At 47.6% G+C, this 20822-nt stretch overlaps 1 protein-coding gene across 1 annotated transcript in view; it reads left to right on the top strand.

Moving 5' to 3' along the window:
- The window catches only part of trpn1 (transient receptor potential cation channel, subfamily N, member 1), a 252128-nt gene that overhangs the window by 146023 nt on the left and 85283 nt on the right, over nucleotides 1-20822 (top strand). The window contains exons 5-8 of the mRNA XM_078216993.1: nucleotides 8600-8704; nucleotides 14097-14195; nucleotides 16923-17024; nucleotides 19536-19637. Of these exons, the coding sequence (XP_078073119.1) occupies nucleotides 8600-8704; nucleotides 14097-14195; nucleotides 16923-17024; nucleotides 19536-19637 (408 nt within the window). The remainder of the gene's footprint in view (nucleotides 1-8599; nucleotides 8705-14096; nucleotides 14196-16922; nucleotides 17025-19535; nucleotides 19638-20822) is intronic.

The following is a 20822-nucleotide window of genomic DNA, read 5'->3' as shown; positions in this document are numbered from 1 at the left end:
TGGGATTGTGGTCGGTGCAGACTCGATGGGCCGAATGGCCTCCTTCTGCACTGTAGGGTTTCTATGATTCTATGATTCTATCTCTCTCTCTTGATCTTTCTTGCCACTTTCAATGACTCACGCTCATATATACTCAGGTCCTTCTACTCCTGCATCTACTTTACAATTGTACCCTTTATTTTATATTAAGCGTTGCATAAAGCTTTTGAGCTCAGGAATAGACTACCTTTGTTGGAAGACCTTGTTGTCAGCAATTCAGGGAACCCACAACATCTACATGGTGTCATGAATTGGCACAAGGACTTGGCCACATCACCCCACTCGCCTTTGGATGAAGATATCTGTCTCCCAGCATAATCCTTGATAGGCATGCATTCAATTGAATGAGCCGGAGAGCAGATGAGTCAATACAATCTTACATAGCCACCCTCAAAATATTGGCAAAAGAAATGTGCGTTCGGAACTCTCACTGAAGATCTAATCAGGGATTGAATAGTCTGTGGAATATATAGTGATTTAGTCCGCAGGCACCTGCTGTGAGAAAAAACTTAACATTACAAGCAGCCATCTGTACTTGTAATGTAAAACGGACAATTGGAGATGCGAAGCAGAGATTTTAGGTGTTAACCAAGGTACTTGCTATACAAGGGGGGAGGGGGGGGGTGCCCTGCTCCAACTGCAGTGGCCAGCACCCACCAAACAGAATAGCTTGTTTTGCATATGATATAAGATGCAACAAACATGGGAAGTGGGACCACTTTGCCAAGTGCTGCAGATCCAAACCACAGCAGCCCCCCTCTGCCATCAGAAACATGGCAGCAGCTTGATCCTCCAGGGATACGAGCGTCAGGGAAGTGAATGAATTGGAGTTCAACCAAACGGATGAAGCTACAGAGCCTCCAACACCTCTCTATTCCAACAGTGTTGACAATGTCGCAGGAAAGGGTGAGATCTTCACCACGCTCAACATAATTAGCAGTAAGGCCACGATTAAGTCACGATTGACACTGGAACGAAAGATAACGTACTATCTAGCCAAAGATTACAGGAGATAGACTGTACGCACCACCAGATCCCAACACCCAGACACACCTTGTGGCTTGTGGCGGACAGACAATCCACACCGATGTGTAGCAACCCCCCACTGCACACAGGGAAATTGAAAATTCTATATAGTTGACCAGAATGTAAAGCCACAACTAGAGCTTCATGACAACATTGTATTGGGGCTCATTGGACACTTGGTCCAGAAGTGCCTACAACTCCAAGCCCAGAGATGACAGCATATAGAGACCTCTTCAACTGTGACATCATTGGTCAGTCACCAATTGTATACCACATGGGACTGGATGACTTGGTAGCACTAACAGTCTGTGCTCTAAAAAAAGTATCAGTGGCCATGAAGCAGAAAGTTGTTCATGATCTGCACTGGGTGTCATAACCCCTACAGATGAGGCCTCACAGTAATGGGTTCCAACAATGGTGGCTGCGGAAAAGATAGATGGCATGGTCATGATAGGCATTGACGCTGTGCACTTGAAGCAAGAGCTGCTCAGACCTCATCACTCTATGAAGACAGTAGAACAGGTGATAGCAGATATGCCAAATGCTAAGGTGTTCAGCATTCTCGGTGCGAAATGCAGGTTCTGGCAGATCCCATTGCATGACGAATCCTTGAAGTTAACCATATTTCTACGAATACTAATACCCTCTGAAATGGCCTAGCAAGCCACTCAGTTCAAAGGCAACTAGGGATGGGCAATAAATGCAGCCATGATGTGGAGATGTCAGCGTTGGACTGGGGTAAGCACAGTAAGAACTGCAGGCCATCCAGCAATGCCCATGTCCCACGAATGAATAAAAACAATATTTGTGTCGCTGGTAGGCGGATATCGTTTTCTTCATATGTCCTTTGGGATCGCCACTGACAGTGTGATTTTCTAGCCGTGCATGGAGAAACTCTCTGCAGGCCATTCTTGAGAGATCATTGTTGATTACATCCTTGTTTGGGTCATACTACGCAAGAACAAAGAGCAAAGAGCAAAACAATTACAGCACAGGAACAGGCCCTTCGGTCCTCCAAACCTACACCAACCATGATGCCCAACTGAACTAAAATCCCCTACCCTTCCGGGGACCTTATCCCTCTATTCCCATCCTATTCATGTATTTGTTAAGACGCCCCTTAAAAGCCACTACCGCATCTGCTTCCACTACGTCCCCCGGCAACAAGTTCCAGGCACCCACCACCCTCTGTGTAAAAAACTTGCCTCGTACATCTCCTTTAAACCTAGCCCCTCGCACCTTAAACCTATACCCCCTAGTAATTAACTTTTCCATCCTGGGAAAAAGCTTCTGACTATCCACTCTGTCCATACCCCTCATAATCTTGTAGAGTTCTATAAGGTTGCCCCTCAACCTCCATCATTAAAGTGAGAACAAACCAAGTTTCTCCAACCTCTCCTCATAGCTAATGCCCTCCATACCAGGCAACATTCTGGTAAACCTTTTCTGTACCCTCTCCAAAGCCTCCACATCCTTCTGGTAGTGTGGTGACCAGAATTGAACACTATACACCAAGTGCGGCCTAACTATGGTTCTATAAAGCTGCAACATGACAAGGTTATGATGCATGTCTTCTTCTCGTCCTTGACAGAATCAGGACCATCCAATTAAAGCTTCTCCCTGTGAAATACAGATCCAGGGTCAACCAGGTTCCTTACATGGGCCATTTACCTTCAGCCGATGGTGTCAAGCCCGATCCAGTTGAGACAATGGTTATAGGACAGATGGCCATTCCCATGGACAAGCACACTGTACAGCGCTTTCTTCGTATGACAAATTATCTTTCTAAGTTTTTCCCATGTTATAGTGAGGTCAGTGGACTTCTTTGTCAACTTCTTCACCAGGCCATTGAATGCTGCTGGCAAGAGCACCACACGGCGATCTTCAACAAACTCAAACAAGGGCCGATGCAGCCCCACCGATCCTACTATACTTTGACATTCAACTACTCATGTCAGCAGACACTTCCCAGCATAGACTTGGCGCAGTCTGCCTCCAGAATGGAAGACCAATAGCCTTTGCAACAAGGGCTCTCACTGAGACTCACTATGCCCAGATCAAGAAGGAAATTCTTGCTTTAGAATTCGCCCATCAGAAATTTTATGACTGCATATATTGTTGTCCTGCAACTGTTGAACCTGATCATCAACCACTCATAACTATCTTAAAGAAGCCTCTTCACACGGTGAGTGCACAGCTGCAGCACACAATGCTAAAGTTGGAAAGCTACAATCTCAGCGCCATCTACAAATGTGGCAAGGAGCTGTACTTGGCAGATGCCCTCTCCAGAGCCTTCTTACCCACCACAGGTTGTGAGGAAAACATAGACATTATGACAATAGCGGTGCTGCCCTCTCATCGAATTCAGGAACTCAAACGGGCCGTACAGGTGAAATCACATGCAGGCGACTATACAACATCATCATGAGGGGCTGGCCAGAGTCCTCCACGGAGCTTCCGCACGAGCTCCGCACATTCTTCGCCACAGAGGTGAACTGACGCTATAGGATGGACTGATACCGCGTGGCCAGCGATTCATCATCCCTACTGTTCTCGAGAGATAGTACACACAACTGCACTAAGGGCACCTTGGGTTGGAAGTAACCAGATACAGAGCCAAGGAATCACTATACTGGCTTTCAAAGTACGCAGACATGGAAAGGGAAGTTTCCAGATGCGCACCATGCAATGCATTCAAGCCACATCAAGGAAAGGACCGCTACGTTTACATGAGGTCCCGGACCTCTCATGATCATTCACAACAGCTGACGTTCTCGAGTGGAATGATAAGTGACATTTAGTCTTAGTTGATTGAGAGTCACAGCAATGTGGTTGACTCTTAAAATGCTCTCTGAAATGACTGAGCAAAGCATTCAGTTGTATTCAACTGCTACAAAGTCTACAAGAAGGATTGATACTGGACAGACTCACCCAGCATCGACCTACGCACCAGAAACAACAACAGGAAACCCAGCCCTGTCGACCCTGCAAAGTCCTCCTTACTAACTTCTGAGAACTTGTGCCAAAATTGGGAGAGCTGCCTCACTGACTACTCAAACAACAGCCTGACATAGTCATTCTCACGGAATCATACCTTATCTCAGACACCACCATTACCATCTCTGGATATGTCCTGTCCCACCGGCAGGACAGACCTAGCAGAGGTGGTGGCACAGTAGTATACTGGGGGTCCTCAACATTGACTCTAGACCCCATGAAGTCTCATGGTCCCAGGTCAAACATGGGCAAGGAAACCTCCTGCTGATGACCACAAACTGTTCTCCCCTCAACTGATGAATCAGTGCTCCTGCATGTTGAGCACCACTTGGAAGAAGCACTGAGGGTAGCAAGGGCACAGAATGTACTCTGGGCCAGGGATTCAATGTCCATCACCAAGAGTGACTCAGTATTACCACCGCAGACCGAGCTGTTTGGGTCCTAAAGGACATAACTGCTAGACTGGGACTGCGGCAGATGGTGAGGAAACCAATAAGAGGAAAAAACATTCTTGACCTCATCCTCATCAACCTGCCTGCCACAGATGCATCTGTCCATGACAGTATCGATAAGGGTGACCACCACACAGTCCTTGTGGAGACAAAGTCCCGCCTTCACATTGAGGATAACCTCCATCGTGTTACGTGGCACTATCACCATTCTAAATGGGACAGACTTAACAGATGTAGCATTTTAACCTGTGCATGCATCAGGCACTGTGGGCCAAAAACAGCAGCAGAATTGTACTCAACCATAATCTGTAACCTCATGGCCCGGCATATCCCCCACTCTACATTACCACCAAGCCAGGGGATTACCCTAGTTCAATGAAGAGTGCAGGAGGGCATACCAAGAGCAACACCAGACATATCTAAAAATGAGGTGTCAACCTGGTAAATTACAACTTACCTGCCAAACAGCATAAACAGCAGAGCTAAGCAATCCCACAACCAATGGATCACATCTAAGCTCTGCAGTCCTGTGACATCCAGTCATGAACGGTGGTGGGAATTTAAACAACTAGGTTCCACAAGAGGAGCCCAATATATCAGTGCAAAAGACTGAAGCATTTGCAGCAATCTTCAGCCAGAAGTGCCGAGTGGATGATCCATCTCGACCTCCTCGGGAGGTCCCCAGCATCACAGATGCAGCCAGTTTGATGCACTTCACAAGGTACAAGAAATGGCTGAATGCACTGGATACTGCAAAGACTCTGTGCCCTGACAATATTCCGGCAATAGTACTGAAAACTTGTGCTCCAGAACTAGCCTTTCCCCTAGCCAAGCTGTAACAGTACAGCTACAACACTGGCATCTACCCAGCAATGTGGAAAATTGCCCAGATATGTCCCGTACACAAAAAGCAGGACAAATCCAACCGGGCAAATTACTACCCCATCAGTCTACTCTCGATCATCAGTAAAGGGGATGGAAGGGGTCATCACCAACGCCCATCAAGCAGCACTCAACCCACTCACTGGTGCTCAGTTTGGGTTCCGCCAGGGTCACCCAGCTCTTGACTTCATTACAGCCTTGGTTCAAACATGAACAAAAGAGTTGAATGCCTCAGGTGAGGTAAGAGTGACTTACCCTTGACAACAAGGCACCTTTTGGCTGAACGTGGCATCAAGAATCCTGAGCAAAACTGGACTCAATGGGAATCAGGTGGAAAACGCTCATATCTGGCACGAAGGAAAATGGTTGTGGTGGCTGGAGGTCAGCCATGTCAGTTCCAGGACATCACTGCAGGAGTTCCTCAGGGTAACGTCCTCGGCCCAGGCATCTTCACCTGCTTCATAATCACTTTCCTCCCATCTTAAGGTGAGAACTGGAGATATTCACAGATGAGTGCACAATGCTCAGTATGACGTCTCAGATACTGAAGCAGTCCATGTTCAAATGCAGCAAGACCTGGACAATGTTCAGGCTTGGACTGACGAGTGGCAAGTAACATTCACGCAACACCTGTGTGAGGCCATGACCATCTTCAACCAGCGAGGATCTAACCATCACCCCTTGACATTCAGTGGCGTTACCATCACTCAATCCCTCACTACCAACATCCTGGGGGTTACCTTTGAGCAGAAATTAAATTGGATCAGCCATATAAATACTGTGGGTATCAGAGCAGGTCAGAGGCTGGGAATCCTGTGGTGAGTAACTCACCTCCTGACTCCTCAAAGCATGTCCACCATCTACAAACCCAAGTCAGGAATGTAATGGAATACTCTCCACTTGTATGTATGAGTGCAGTTCCAACAACACTCAAGAAGCCCAACACTACCCAGGACAAAGCAGCCCACTTAATTCATACCCCTTCCATGAACAGTGGCAGCCATGTGTGCCATCCACAAGATTTACTGCAGGTTCCTGAAATAACACCATGGAAATCTACGGCCACTACCTTCTGGAAGGACAAGGGCAGAAGATATCTGGGAGCACTTTCACCTGGAGGTTCCCCTCCAAGTCATTCACCATCCGGACTTGGAAACATATTGCTGTTCCTTCACTGTCGCTGGGTCAAAATCCTGGACTCCCTCCCTAACAGCATTGTGGGTGTACCTACACCTCAGGGACTGCAGTGGTTCACGAAGGCAGCTCATCATCATCTTCCTCAGGGAAGTTAGGCATGGGCAATAAAAATGCTCATCTAACCAGCGACATTCACATCCCGTAAGATGAATTTTTTAAAAACCCTGACGGAAAGATCAATCTCATAGAATCCCTACAGTGCAGAAGGAGGCCATTTGGCCCATTGAGTCCGCACCGACCACAATCCCACCCAGCCCCTATTCCCGTGGCCCCATGTTTTTACCCTGTTAGTCCCCCTAACACTAAGTGGCAATTTAACATGTCCAATCAATCTAACCCGCATATCTTTGGACTGTGGGAGGAAACCGGAGTGCCCGGGGGAAACCCACACAGACACGGGGAGAACGTACAAAGTCCACACAGACAGTGACCCAAGCCGGGAATCGAACCTGGGTCCCTGACACTGTGAGGCAGCAGTGCTAATCATTGTGCCGTCGTACCACCCTATCGCCCTAATAAGTATCTATTCCTCTGCATCCAGTTTGCACTTTAATAGAATTTCTCACTTAGTGACAGATTGTCCAGTCCAAAACTAGGCAGCAGCAACACTAACTCTCATGTACTCATTTTGTATGATCATTTAGTAATTATAGAAGTACCACTTCCAAGAAATGTCACTTCCAACAGCCCTGAGTTTTGCGAGGTTACAGCACTTGGTGGGGTAATTGACAATATCCAAATTTAAGGTGAAATTTTAACACAGCCGTGAATTCATTTTTAATAGTCACCAAGGATTTCACCCTATCCGTCCATCACTGCTATACCTAAAAAAAACAATTAGCCAGCTTGCAATGCACAACTTTCTTCTTTTCTTGCTTTCTTTCTTACACGGTGGCACAGCGGTTAGCACTGCTGCCTCACACCACTAAGGACCCAGGTTCGATTCCCGGCTTGGGTCACTGTCTGTGTGGAGTTTGCATGTTCTCCCCGTGTCTGCATGGATTTCCTCTGGGTGCTCCGGTTTCCTCCCACAGTCCAAAGATGTGCGGGTTAGGCAGATTGGCCATGCTCAATTGCCCCTGAGTGTCAGGGGGATTAACAAGGGTAAATACATGGGGTTACATGGGATAGGGCCTTGGTGGGATTGTGGTTGGTGCAAACTTAGTGGGTCAAATGGCTTTCTTCTGCACTGTAGGGATTCTATGCTTCGATGTGTCTGCCCAGTAGTGGTTCAGTTGGTACCACTCCTGCCTCAGAGCCAGGAGGTTGTGAATTTCCAGTCTCATTTTGTGCACACAATCAAGCCTGATGCTCCAGTGCTGTTCTGAGGGAGGGCGGTACTGTTGGAAGTGTTAAGTTTGGGATGAGATATTTAACTGAGAGCTCGTCTGACCTCTCAGGTAAACATAAAAGATCCCATGGCATATTTGCAGAAGAGTAGACAGTACTCTCCACTAATATTTATCCCTCAATCAACATCACTAAAAGAAAACAAGATTATCTGGTCATTATCACATCACTGTTTGTAAGAGCTTGCTGTGTGCAAATTGATTGTCATGGTTCCAACAGTGAGTACACTTGAGAAGTACTTCATTTACGTTTGTTTATTTATTTATTAGCGTCACAAATAGGCTTACATTAACACTGCAATGAAGTTACTGTGAAAATCCCCCAGTCACCACACTCCGGCACCCGTTTGGATACACTGAGGGAGAATTTAGCACGGCCAATGCACCTAACCAGCACGTCTTTCAGACTGTGGGAGGAAACCGCAGCACCCAAAGGAAACCCACGCAGACACAGGAAGAACGTGCAGACTCTACACAGACAGTGACCCAAGCCGGGAATCGAGCCAGGCAGCAATGCTAACCACTGTGCCACAGTGCTGCCCAGTTAAACGATTGTAAAGTCCTTTGGATCAACCTGGCAAGGTTCAGTCTAAGTGCTAGTCTTTTTTTCTATGCTCTTTCTCTTCTAGGTCTGACTTCCTTTTCCTCTTCCCACAGGACGGCTGCATGCCATTGTTTCTAAGCGTCGAAATCGGTAACATTGCTGTCTGCAAGGAGCTGCTTAGTGTCAATGCCGACCTGCAGCTCAGGGCGCAGAGGAAGGTAAAAGTGAGCAAAGGTCTGGGTCGTTGGAGCAAAGTACTGTAAAGCTTGTCACCAAAGGGAAGAATATCATGGGCTAAGCACATCCAACTAAGCACATCCAAAGATGTGCGGGTTAAGTTGATTGGCCATGCTACAATTGCCCTTAGTGTCCCGGGATGTGTAGGTTAGAGGGATTAGTGGGTAAATATTGTAGGGATATGGGGGTAGGGCCTGGGTGGGATTGTGGTCGGTGCAGACTCGATGGGCCGAATGGGCTCTTTCTGTACTGTAGGGTTTCTAAGTTTCTAAGTTGAACTTCTCAATACATGTTCCCAGTGCAAAGCTCTGTGCTGGGAAAGCTGATGTTCCAGATTGACCCTGAACCCCCCTGCTGATGCAAACCTGTTTTCGTGTTGAGAGCTGGGAACCTCTATGATTATGAAATAGGTGTTCTTTATTGAATCCAGTGTGTAGCCTCTTCTTAATGTTGACATTAAGCAACATATAGCAGGTCTCAATCATTTTGCACACTTTGGCTTGATTGTATTAGATGAAGAACAGCACAAGAACAAGTCTTTTGGCCCACCAAGCCTGTGCCAACACATGACACCTTTCTAAACTAAAGACTTTTTGCCTCTACACTGTCCGTATCCCTCTATTCCCAGCATTCATGTATCTGTCAAGATGCCTCTTAAACGTTGCAACTGTATCTGCTTCTACCACCACCTCTGCCAGCGCATTCCAGGCACTTACCACCCTTTGTGTAAAAACCCTGTCTTTCACATCTCCTTTCAACTTTCCCCCTTATACCTTTAACTTATGACTCCCAATAATTGACATTTCTACCCTGGAAAAAAGACTCCGACTACCCATTCTAATTATGCCTCTCATAATTTTGTAAACTTCTACCAGGTCGCCCCTCAGCCTCCAACGCTCAAGTGAAAACAAACCAAGTTTCTCCAATCTCTCCTCATAGCTAATACCCTCCGAACCAGGCAACATCCTGGTAAACCTTTTCTGTATCTTCTCCAAAGCCTGCGCATCCTTCTGGTAGTGTGGCGACCAGAACTGTATGCAACATTCCAAATTTGACCTAACTAATGCTCTATAAAGCTGCAACATGACTTGCCAGTTTTAAACTCTATGCCCGGACCGATGAGGGCAAGCATGCCATATGCCTTCTCGACCACTTTATCCACTTGTGTTGCCACTTTCAGGGAAGTGTGGACCTGTACCCCTCGATCCCTCTGTATGTTAATGCTTCTATGGGTGGCACGGTGGCACAGTGGTTAGCATTGCTGACTCACAACTCCAGGGAGCCGGGTTCGATTCCCAGCCTGGGTCACTGTCTGTGTGGAGTGTGTATGTTCTCCCTATGTCTGCAAGGGTTTCCTCTGGGTGCTCTGGTTTCCTCCCACAGTCCAAAAATGTGCGGGTTAGGTGCATTGGCCATGGTAAATTGCCCCTTAGTGTCCCGGGATGCAGAGGTTAGAGGGATTAATGGATAAATGTGTGGGGTTATAGGGACAGGGCTGAGGTGGGATTGTTGTCGGGTGCAGACTGGATGGGTTGAATGGCCTCCTGCTGCACTGTAGGGATTCTATGTTTCTAAGCATTCTGCCATTTACTGTACACTTCCCTCCTGCATCAAACCTTCCAAAATGCATCACCTCCCATTTGTTCGGATTAAATTCCATCTGCCATTTCTCCACCCAAGTCGCCAACCTTTTGATATCCGGCTGTATCCTCAGGCAATCCTCCTCACTATCCACAGCTCCCCCATATTTTGTGTCATCCACAAACTTACTAATTACTTACAATCTCCTCCAAATCATTTATATATATTGCAAACAGCTGGGGTCCCAGCACCAATCCCTGCGGAACACCACTGGTCACAGATCTCCAGTTAGAAAAACACCCTTCCACTGCTACCTCTCTGCCTTCTGTGCCCAAGCCAGTTCTGTATCAATCTTACCAGCTCACCGCAGATCCCGTTTGACTTCACCTTCTGTAGTCTGAAGTCTGTCGATGTACTTAAATTGCTGATGGAGGAATCTGGGGTGGGATTCTCCGGCCGCGTTCGCGCCAAAACCAGAGAATCCCGCCCGGGATCAATGGACCTTTGCGTAGTCCACCCCCCCCCCCCCCCCCCCCCCCCCCCACCCGCTACCGGACAGGAGAATTACCCCCCCTGATGTTTTGTTCGATGATTATAAACGAAACACTGCGGTTGCTGGAAATGTGGAGTGAAATCAGAAAACGCTGAAGATACTCAGCTGGTGAGGCAGCAATTGAGGGGAGAGAAACCGTTAACATTTCTAGATGATGACCTTTCATCAGAACTGGAAGGAGTTAGAAGATTTAATGGATTGTATGCAAGTGCAGAGTGCAAATTTATAGCGTGGACAGAGATCAGGAAATATATACTTGCATTTTAGGAGGCACAGCAAAGTTTCTCTCAGTTGATCCCTGGGGTGAGAGGGTTGCCCAATGATTTGATTTTTGATTTGATTTGATTTATTATTGTCACATGTATTAGTATACAGTGAAAAGTATTATTTCTTGCGCGCTATATAGACAAAACATACCGTACATAGAGAAGGAAAGGAGAGATTACAGAATGTAGTGTTACAGTCATAGCTAGGGTGTAGAGAAAGATCAACTTAATGCGAGGTAGGTCCATTCAAAAGTCTGACAGCAGCAGGGAAGAAGCTGTTCTTGAGTCGGTTGGTACGTGACCTCAGACTTTTGTATCTTTTTCCCGAAGGAAGAAGGTGGAAGAGAGAATGTCCGGGGTGCGTGGGGTCCTTAATTATGCTGGCTGCTTTGCTGAGGCAGCGGGAAGTGTAGGCAGAGTCAATGGATGGGAGGATGAGTAAATTGGACTTATTTTCTCTGGAGTTTAAAATGAGGGACAACCTCATTGACACATGCAAGATTCTGAAGGGGCTTGATAAGATAGATGCTGAGGGATTGTTCCCTCTGGTGGGGGAATCTAATCCATGGGGGTGTGGGGCAGGTGGTGCACAGTCTCAGGATAAGGGGCCGATCAATCACTACAGTGCAGCAGGAAGCCATTCGGCCCATCGAGTCTGCACCAACCACAATCCCACCCAGGCCCTATCCCCATAACCCCAAGCATTTACCCCAGCTAGTCCCCCTGACACTAAGGGGCAACTTGGCATGGCCAATCAACCTAACCTGTACATCTTTGTAATGTGGGAAGAAACTGGAACACCCGGAGGAAACCCACGCAGACACGGGGAGAATGTGCAAATTCCACACAGACAGGGACCCAAGTTGGGAATTGAACCTGGGTCCCTGGCGCTGTGAGGCAGCAGTGCTAATCTGCTGCCTCACTGTGCCACTGACATGGGGAGAAATTTCTCCATCAACGCTTTGGAATTCTCTACCCCTGAGGATTGGGGATGCTTCATTGTTGAGAATATTTGAGGCGACGATAGATTTTTGGTGTGTCAGAGGATGAAGGGATATGTGGAGAGGGGGGTGCAGTGTGGAGCTGAAGCCCAAGGTCAGTCACAGTCATATTGAAGGTGGCTCAGTGGGCCATGTGGTCTATACATGCTCCTATTTCTTGTGTTCTTGTGTGAATAAACTCATCTTGTCTGCATTGATCAGGAAAGAGTTCTGCAATCTAATTCCATTGTCCAGCTCTTGATGTGTAGGTTATGGCACTTCAACTGCATATCCAAGCATGTTTCTCCCCAGAGGCCATCAGAATCATAGAATTCCTACCGTGCAGAATGAGGCCATTCAGCCCATCCAGCCTGCACCGACAACAATCCCACCCAAGCCCTTTCCCTGCAACCCCATGTATTTACCCCATTAGTTCCCCTGACACCAAGGACAATTGAGCATGGCCAATCAACCGAACCCGCACATCTTTGGACCGTGGGAGGACACTGGAGCACCCGGAGGAAACCCACACAGACACGGGGAGAATGTGCAAACTCCACACAGACAGTGACCCAAGGCCAGAATTGAACCCAGGTCCCTGGCACTGTGAGACAGCAGTGTTAACCACCGTGCCACCAGCTTTGTAAAGTACTTCTCATCCTTTAATTCAGGCATGAAATTTAAAGTCTCTGAAGTCTTGTATATGTTGTTCTTGGAATCCCAGGCTGCTTGCCCCACTTTGTATCTAATAGCAAGCACAAAAGCAGCAAATCATAGAATCATAGAAACCCTACAGTGCAGAAAGAGGCCATTCGGCCCATCGAGTCTGCACTGACCACAATCCCACCCAGGCCCTACCCCCATATCCCCACATATTTACGCACTAATCCCTCTAACCTACGCATCTCAGGACACTAACGGGCAATTTTAGCATGGCCAATCAACCTAACCCGCACATCTTTGGACTGTGGGAGGAAACTGGAGCACCCGGAGGAAACCCACGCAGACACGAGGAGAATGTGCAAACTCCACACAGACAGTGACCCAAGCCGGGAATCGAACCCAGGTCCCTGGAGTTGTGAAGCAGCAATGCTAACCACTGTGCTACCGTGCCGCCCCGTCTCATACTGCTGCTATCTGGTTTGGTTTGGAGATGATACATACCACTTGTGCCAGGTCTGAACTGGATTTCTAGATTATTTGGTATATGTTTGATCTTGCATCTTAGTGCAAAATGGGTGCGAGTGAATTGGCAACCACTTTTGCATCTCTCATGATTATTTCCATTGCCTTCAATAAGTATATAAAATGTTGCATTTCACCGGGCTCATAGAATCCCTACAGTTCTAAAGGAGGCCATTCGGCCCGTCAAGTCTGCACCGACAGCAATCCCACCCAGGCCCTATCCCCATAACCACACATATTTATCCCGCTAATCTACGCATCCCGGGACACTAATGGGCAATTTAGCATGGCCAAGGCACCTAACCTGCACATCTTCGGAGTGTGGGAGGAAACCGGAGCACCCAGAGGAAACCCACGCAGACACGAGGAGAATGTGCAAACTCCACACAGACAGTGGCCCAAGCTGGGAATCGAACCCAGGCCTCTGGAGCTGTGTGGCAGCAGTGCTAACCACTGCGTCACTGTGCTGCCCTGTAACACTCTTGGCATCCAGTGTATTATAAAGTGCCTTAAAAATCAGACACCTGCAACTCCATCTGGACAGCACATGGATGGTGAGAGAAACGGAGTGACAGGTCATTAACCTGAAGCGTTAACTCTGCTTCTCTCTCCGCAGATGCTGCCAGACCTGCTGAATGTGTTCAGCATTTTCCATTTTTATTTCCGATTTCCAGCATCCGCAGCGTTTTGCTTTTGCGATCGGCTCACGTGGATGTTTATTTCAGTCGAAGTTACAGGATCATGAATTTTAAGCATGTGTCACTTAAAGTCAAAGTGAATCTCACTTAATCTCATGACTTGCTTTTAGGACAATGGCGACACAGTCTTGCATGTTTGCTGCAGGAAAAAAGACACAGAACTGGCTAAACTCTTGGTGGAGCTCGGTGCTGGCGTTGATTTTCAAAATGTGAGTACACGATATAAGATTGTGAGGGGTATGGACAGGGTGGGCGGAATTTTACGACCTCATCGCGCCCGTTTTGCGGGGGAAAAATATTGTAAAATCGGGCGCAATATGACTAGCGGGAATGGCACCGGTTTTCACGCCCATTCCCATTTGACGAAAGAAAAGCTTCAACGTGATCGGGAGGCCGCCCAAAACGGGTGAAACGTCAACTTGCATTTGTTTGCATTCATCGCAATGTCATTAGTGAGCTTCACTCCCAATCGTCCCAGCTCACCGGCCTTAATCACCTCGCTCGCCGCAGCCGGATCGGACAGGAAAACATCTCCTCTATAAAAGTCAGATTCAAGTGCTTGATCAGTGAGGGTGAGCGAGGGGGTAAGTCTTCGCTTTAAAGCTGCTCCGTGCTGTTCAGGCAGGGGGGCTATTTCGTGGCTGACATGTTGTGTTTCGGGTCGGGGGGGGGTGGCCTGCGAGTGTGTGGAGGGGTGGGGGGGCTAAGCACGGACCCGGCTCAGAGCACTGACCCTGGGTCTTAACGCTGACTCTGGGTCCTAGTGCAGACAGCAGCAAGCGCTGTTGTAGGTGGGGGATGGGCTCTGAAGTGGCAGTGCCGCAGCCTCAGGACTTGTCAAGCAGCACTGACTGTAGTCACTACTGCATGGGTTCTGAGTGTGTGTTTGTGAGTGGAGGAGGGGAGGAATGGGGGACTGTGTTGCCATTCTGGGATTTGTCGGGGGGGTGTTTTATGGGGAATGTGTGTTGCTGGGGATCTGTGCGGGGGTGTGGGGTATGTGTGTTTCTGGGGGTCTGTGGAGGGTATGGGGAGTGTGTGTTGCTGGGGGGTCTGTGGGGGGTGTGGGGAGTGTGTGTTTCTGAGGGTCTGTGGACGGGGTATGGGAGTGTGCATTTCTGGGGGTCTGTGGGGGGGTTGGGGCGTGTGTATTTCTGGGGGGGTGTGGGGGGGTATGGGGAGTGTGTGTTTCTGGGGGTCTGTGGGGGGGTATGGGGAGTGTGTGTTGCTGGGGGTCTGTGGGGGTATGGGGAGTGTGTGTTGCTGGGAGTCTGTGGGGGGTGTGGGGAGTGTGTGCTTCTGGGGGGGTATGAGGAGTGTGTGTTGCTGGGAGTCTGTGGGGGGTGTGGGGAGTGTGTGCTTCTGGGGGTCTGTGGGGGGGGGTATGGGGAGTGTGTGTTGCTGGGGGTCTGTGGGGGGGGTATGGGGAGTGTGTGTTGCTGGGGGTCTGTGGGGGGGGGGGTATGGGGAGTGTGTGTTACTGGGGGTCTGTGGGGGGGGGTATGGGGAGTGTGTGTTGCTGGGAGTCTGTGGGAGTGTGGTTTTGGTGAGTTACGTTTTGGGACTCTTGTGAGATTCTCGCTCCTACTGCTTATCCCGCCCCCTGAAAATGGGAGCAGAAAATTTAAAAAATGCCCCCTCCCCCGCCCCCCCGGACAATCCTGTCCCATTTCCTTTGAGTGGTAAACCATGTAGAAAGTGAGAAAGTAACAAATGTGTTTAACGTGAATAAGTCGGCCTTCAAGAACTGCAGGTGGATGCCAGCTATAATATTGCAATGGAATTCATCAAATATTATTTTAAAATTAATTATCGATTCAATGTTAACATCAAAGGATTAGTTAAACTAGTAGCCATGGTAATTGAGAAAATTCTACTCGTCAGGTTTTTAAAGGCAAAAGGTGCATTGACTTAATGGATGACTCAGTCGCTGGATTGAGGACTTATTCAGTAATAGAAGCAAAGTCAAATAGTGTTGCCTCAGGGAAGCAACTAGTCGGGTTTCACAAAGTTAGCCCTGCGTTCTCTGTTTTTCACACAATATGCAGAGTGAATTGATCCCTGTGGTTTGGTAGCACAGTGGTTAGCACTGCTGCTTCACAGCTCTAGGGGCCTGGGTTCGATTCCCGGCTTGAGTCACTGTCTGTGTGGAGTTTGCACATTCTCCTCGTGTCTATGTGGGTTTCCTCCGGGTGCTCCGGTTTCCTCACACAGTCTAAAGATGTGTGGGTTAGGTTGATTGGCCATGCTAAAAAAAATTGCCCTTAGTGTCCTGAGATGCATAGGTTAGAGGGATTAGTTGAGTAAATATGTAGGGATATGGGAGTAGGGCCTGGGTGGGATTGTGGTCGCTGCAGACTCGATGGGCCGAATGGCCTCTTTCTGTACTGTAGGGTTTCTATGATTCTATGATCTTAAAGGGGCACTGAGGAATTTCCCTATTTTGCCTGGAAACTGGTCAAACCCGGAGTGGATCACGTTTTACATGTTCAGTGGCGGAAATTGGTTTGAATCATAGAATCCCTACAGTGCAGAAAGAGGCCATTCGGCCCACCGAACCTACACCGAGAACAATCTCACCCAGGCCCTTTCGCTGTCGCCCTATGTATTTACCCTGCTAATCTCCCTGACACTAAGGGGCAATTGAGCATGGCCAATCAACCTAACCCACACACTTTTGGACCGTTTGCTTTAGCTTTTGCATCTACTTAAATAGATCCTTATTTCAAAGAGCAGGAACAGGGGAAAACAAACACTCTTTGAGGTTTGCCATTCAAATATCATCCGGATGAAGGTCTTGCTTTGTCAGAATTGTATTCTTGCTTTAATTCAAGAAGCACAAATGACAACTTTCAAATGTAACCAACACAATAACATAACTGGCGATTTGCTGCAGAGTTACTTTGCTTCAATCTCTGCTTGTTTCTTTAATTCAGGATGATGGCCAGACTCCCTTACATGTCGCTGCCTGGGAAGGCGATGAGTTTATGCTGAAGTTCTTCTATCAGTACAAAGCCAACCCAAACATTGCAGATAAGGTACGTTGATGCAATTGGCATCAATTAAAGTGATAATAAGTTTTCAATGTTTTCTGTCCAAATACAGGACTGAGTACTGTGGGAGAGTTACCCTATTGATATTGTTGTCTTTTGGATGAAACCAAGTCCTCTTTGGACATATAAAATCCCTTGGCACCATTCAAAAAATAGCAAGTTAACCCTTATATAAGGAAAGATATACTGGCATTGGAGGCAGTCCAGAGAAGGTTCTTTAGGTTGATCCTGGGTATGGATGGATTTTCTTATGAGGAGAGATTGAGTTAGTTGGAGTTTAGAAGAATAAGAGGCGATCTTATTGAGACATGTAAGATTCTCAGGGAACTTGACAAGGTCAATGCTGGAAATCAACACCTGACTCCCCAAAGCCTTTCTCTTAATTACAAGACATAAGTCAGGAGTGTGGTGGAATAATAATAATAACTGGCTAGGCCAGCATTTATTGCCTATCTCTAGTTGCCCTTCAGAATGCAGTGGTGAGCTGTCTTCTTGAACTACTGCAATCTTGTGATGTAGGTACACAAACAGTGTTGTTCGGGAGGGAGTTGCAGGATTTTGACCCAGCGACAATGAAGGAACAGTGATATATTTCCAGGTCAGGATGGTGAGTGATTTGGAGGAAATGTCCAGGTGGTGGCGTTCCTAGGTACCTGCTGCTCTTATCCTTCCAGACGTAGTGGGCATGGATTTGGAAAGTGCTGCCATAGGAGCCTTGGTGAGTTCCTGCCATGCATCTTGTAGATGGTACACATGGGTGACACTGTGCATCAGTGGTGGAGGGAATGAATGTTTGTGGAATGATCGCAAACAAGCAGGCTGTTTTGCTGTTTTGCCCTGGATATTGTTGAGTGTTGTTGGAGCTGTATTCCAGGCAAGTGGAGAGTATTCCATCAAACTCCTGACTTGTGTCTTGTAGATGGTGAACAGGCTTTGGGGAGTCAGGAGGTGACTATTCCTAACCCCTGACCTGCTCTTACAACCACTGTATTCATATGGCTCGTCCAGTTAGTTTCTGGTCAACAGTTTTGATTTGATTTGATTTGAAACTTTGATTCGATTTGATTTATTATTGTCACATGTATTGGGATACAGTGGAAAGTATTCTTTCTTGCAAGCTGTACAGACAAAACATACCATTCACAGAGTACAAAGAACAAAGAAAAGTACAGCACAGGAACAGGTCCTTCGGCCCTCCAAGCCCATGTCGATCACGATGCCCTAACTAAACTAGAGAAATAACCTTCTGCCCTTTCTCAGTCCGTATCCCTCTATTCCCTCCCTGGTCATGTACCCATCCAGATGCCTCTTAAATGTTGCTAATGTGTGGGCTTCCACCACCTCCTCTGGCAGCATGTTCCAGGCACCCACCACGCTGCACGAAAAACTTTCCCCGCATATCTCTCTTAAATGTTCCCCTTCTCACCTTGAACCTGTGCCCCCATGTAATTAACACTTCCACCCTTGGAAAAAGCCTCTGACTATCCATCCTGTCTATGGCTCTCATAATTTTGTACACCTCTATCAGGTCTCCCATCAGCCTCCGTCTTTCCAGTGAAAATAATCCTAGTTTATTCAACCTCTCCTCATAGCCAACACCCTTGAGGATGAGCCTGTCAAACAGGCTCCCTTGCCATTCTCAGGGGCTCCCAGTCTCTTCAGGTTGGTGATGTGATCTCCAAGCTTCTTGATCATCTTCACTTGTTCATCCAAGTAGTGAGTCTCCAGGAAGTCACAAAGACGAGGGTCGGTGTTCCCAGAGGAGAGTTTGTGCAGATCCAGCAGACTCTGGTTCACATTCTTCTCCACCTGCAGGGCTCTCTGCATTGCCCCCAGACCATTGCTCCACTCATCCTGCTCTGGCTTCTTGACATTCTCCGGGATGAGTCTGCCTCCACGTTTCTTGCATTGAAGCAAACGCACTCCAGACCACCAGTCCCATCGAGCCCTGCGGGTTCCCTCTGCCTGCTCTTACTCTGCGCTATGTTTATCTCAGTCTCACTTTTTTCCCCAGTCCCTAAACTTACTGGCTTGCTGTTCCGGTTCCCACCATAGGGGAGAAAGAAAGGAGAGGGTGCAGAATATAGTGTTACAGTCAGAGCTAGGGTGTAGACCCCCAGGATGTTGATAGTGGGGGATTGAACGATGGTAATGCCATTGAATGAATCATTCCCTTGAATCTTTTCTGCCTCCTCACTAATGCCTTCATATTCTTCCTAAAGTGTGGTGCCCAGAATTGGCACAGTACTGCAGCTGAGAGCAAGCCAAACCTCTGGATGGATGAATTAAGATTTAGAATAAGGCTTTCATTATGCAATTTTATTTATACGTGGTCAATGAGATGTGGATTGCGTGGAATAAAATACTCAATCTGCAAGGCTTTGATACATACAGCCAGGACAAACAGAGGGATAAGGAGCTCTTGGTCAACAATGCTGAATTGCACTGAATTTGTTATCGATTTAACATGAACCGATGTTTCTTCCTGTGGTACAGCTGGACCGGTCCCCATTACACATAGCTGCAGAACGAGGACACACCAATGTGGTGGAAGTATTGACTGGGAAATTCAAGTCTAACGTGTTGGCTCGCACCAAGGTACCTCCCTCATTCACAGGTTTCAAATGCTAGCACAGGGCGGCATGGTGGTACAGGTGGTTAGCACTGCTGCCTCACAACGCCAGGGAACTGGAGCACCAGGGTTCCATTTCCGGCTTGGTTCACTGTCTGTGTGCAGTCTGCACGTTCTCCTCATGTCTGTGTGGGTTTCCTCCGGGTGCTCCGGTTTCCTCCCACAGGCCGAAAGATGTGCTGGTTAGGTGGATTGGCCATGCTCAATTGCCCCTTAGTGTCAGGGGGACTAGCTAGGGTAAATGCACGGGGTTATGGGGATAGGGCCTGGGTGGGATTGTGATTGGTGCAGACTCAATGGGCTGAATGGCCTCCCTCCTTCTGCACTGTCGGATTCTATGATCCTATGACTCCCGTTCCAGAATTTACAATAGGGTGTGGCTTATCTTGAATCCGAGTTAGGCACAAGTAGACAAAAATGATGGACAGGACACATTGATTAAATTTTCCCGATCATCTCAGTGCCCTTATTCATGGAGAATGAAAGCAGAAAAATCCAAGTGTAATAACTGGAGAAAAATTACTGCAGAAAAGAAAAATCCTCTCTGTTGGAAAGTCATCAGGGTTTTCAATCTATCCTGTTACTAGCTGATATTAAATATTTACATAAATCCACAGATCCACTGTCACCCAAGCAGCTGAGTAAAGGTAATCAACCCAGAAGAAGCTGTTTTGTTAAAAATAAATTAATATCCCCAGTTGTGCAGGAAAAAACATGGCTGTGTGGTTTCGAACAGTGGTTAGCACTGCTGTCTCACAGTGCCAGGGACCCGGGGTTCAATTCTGGCATTGGGCCACTGTCTGTGTGGAGTCTGCACGTTCTCCCCATGTCTGCATGGGTTTCCTCCAGGTGCCCTGGTTTCCTCCCACAGTCCAAAGATGTGCAGGTTTGGTGGATTGGCCAAGGTAAATTCCCCCTTAGGGTCCAAAGATGTGTAGATTATATTGATTAGCCATGGTAAAATGTGTGGGATTATGGGGTTGGGGGGGAAAAGGGCCTGGGTAAGGTACTCTGTCGAAGAGAGTCGGTGAAGACTCGATGGGCCAAATGACCTCCTTCTGCACTTAGGGATTCTATGGGATTCTATGGTTAGATCATTCCCACCTGGGTAAGAGCAGTTAAGTAAGAAAAGGTCTGGGACTTGGATACCT

This window comes from Mustelus asterias, chromosome 7, assembly GCF_964213995.1.
Source record: "Mustelus asterias chromosome 7, sMusAst1.hap1.1, whole genome shotgun sequence".
In the NCBI taxonomy this organism is placed as follows: Eukaryota; Metazoa; Chordata; class Chondrichthyes; order Carcharhiniformes; family Triakidae; genus Mustelus; species Mustelus asterias.
The sequence above is the reverse complement of the archived record's forward strand: the minus strand, read 5'-3'. Positions and strand labels throughout refer to the sequence as shown.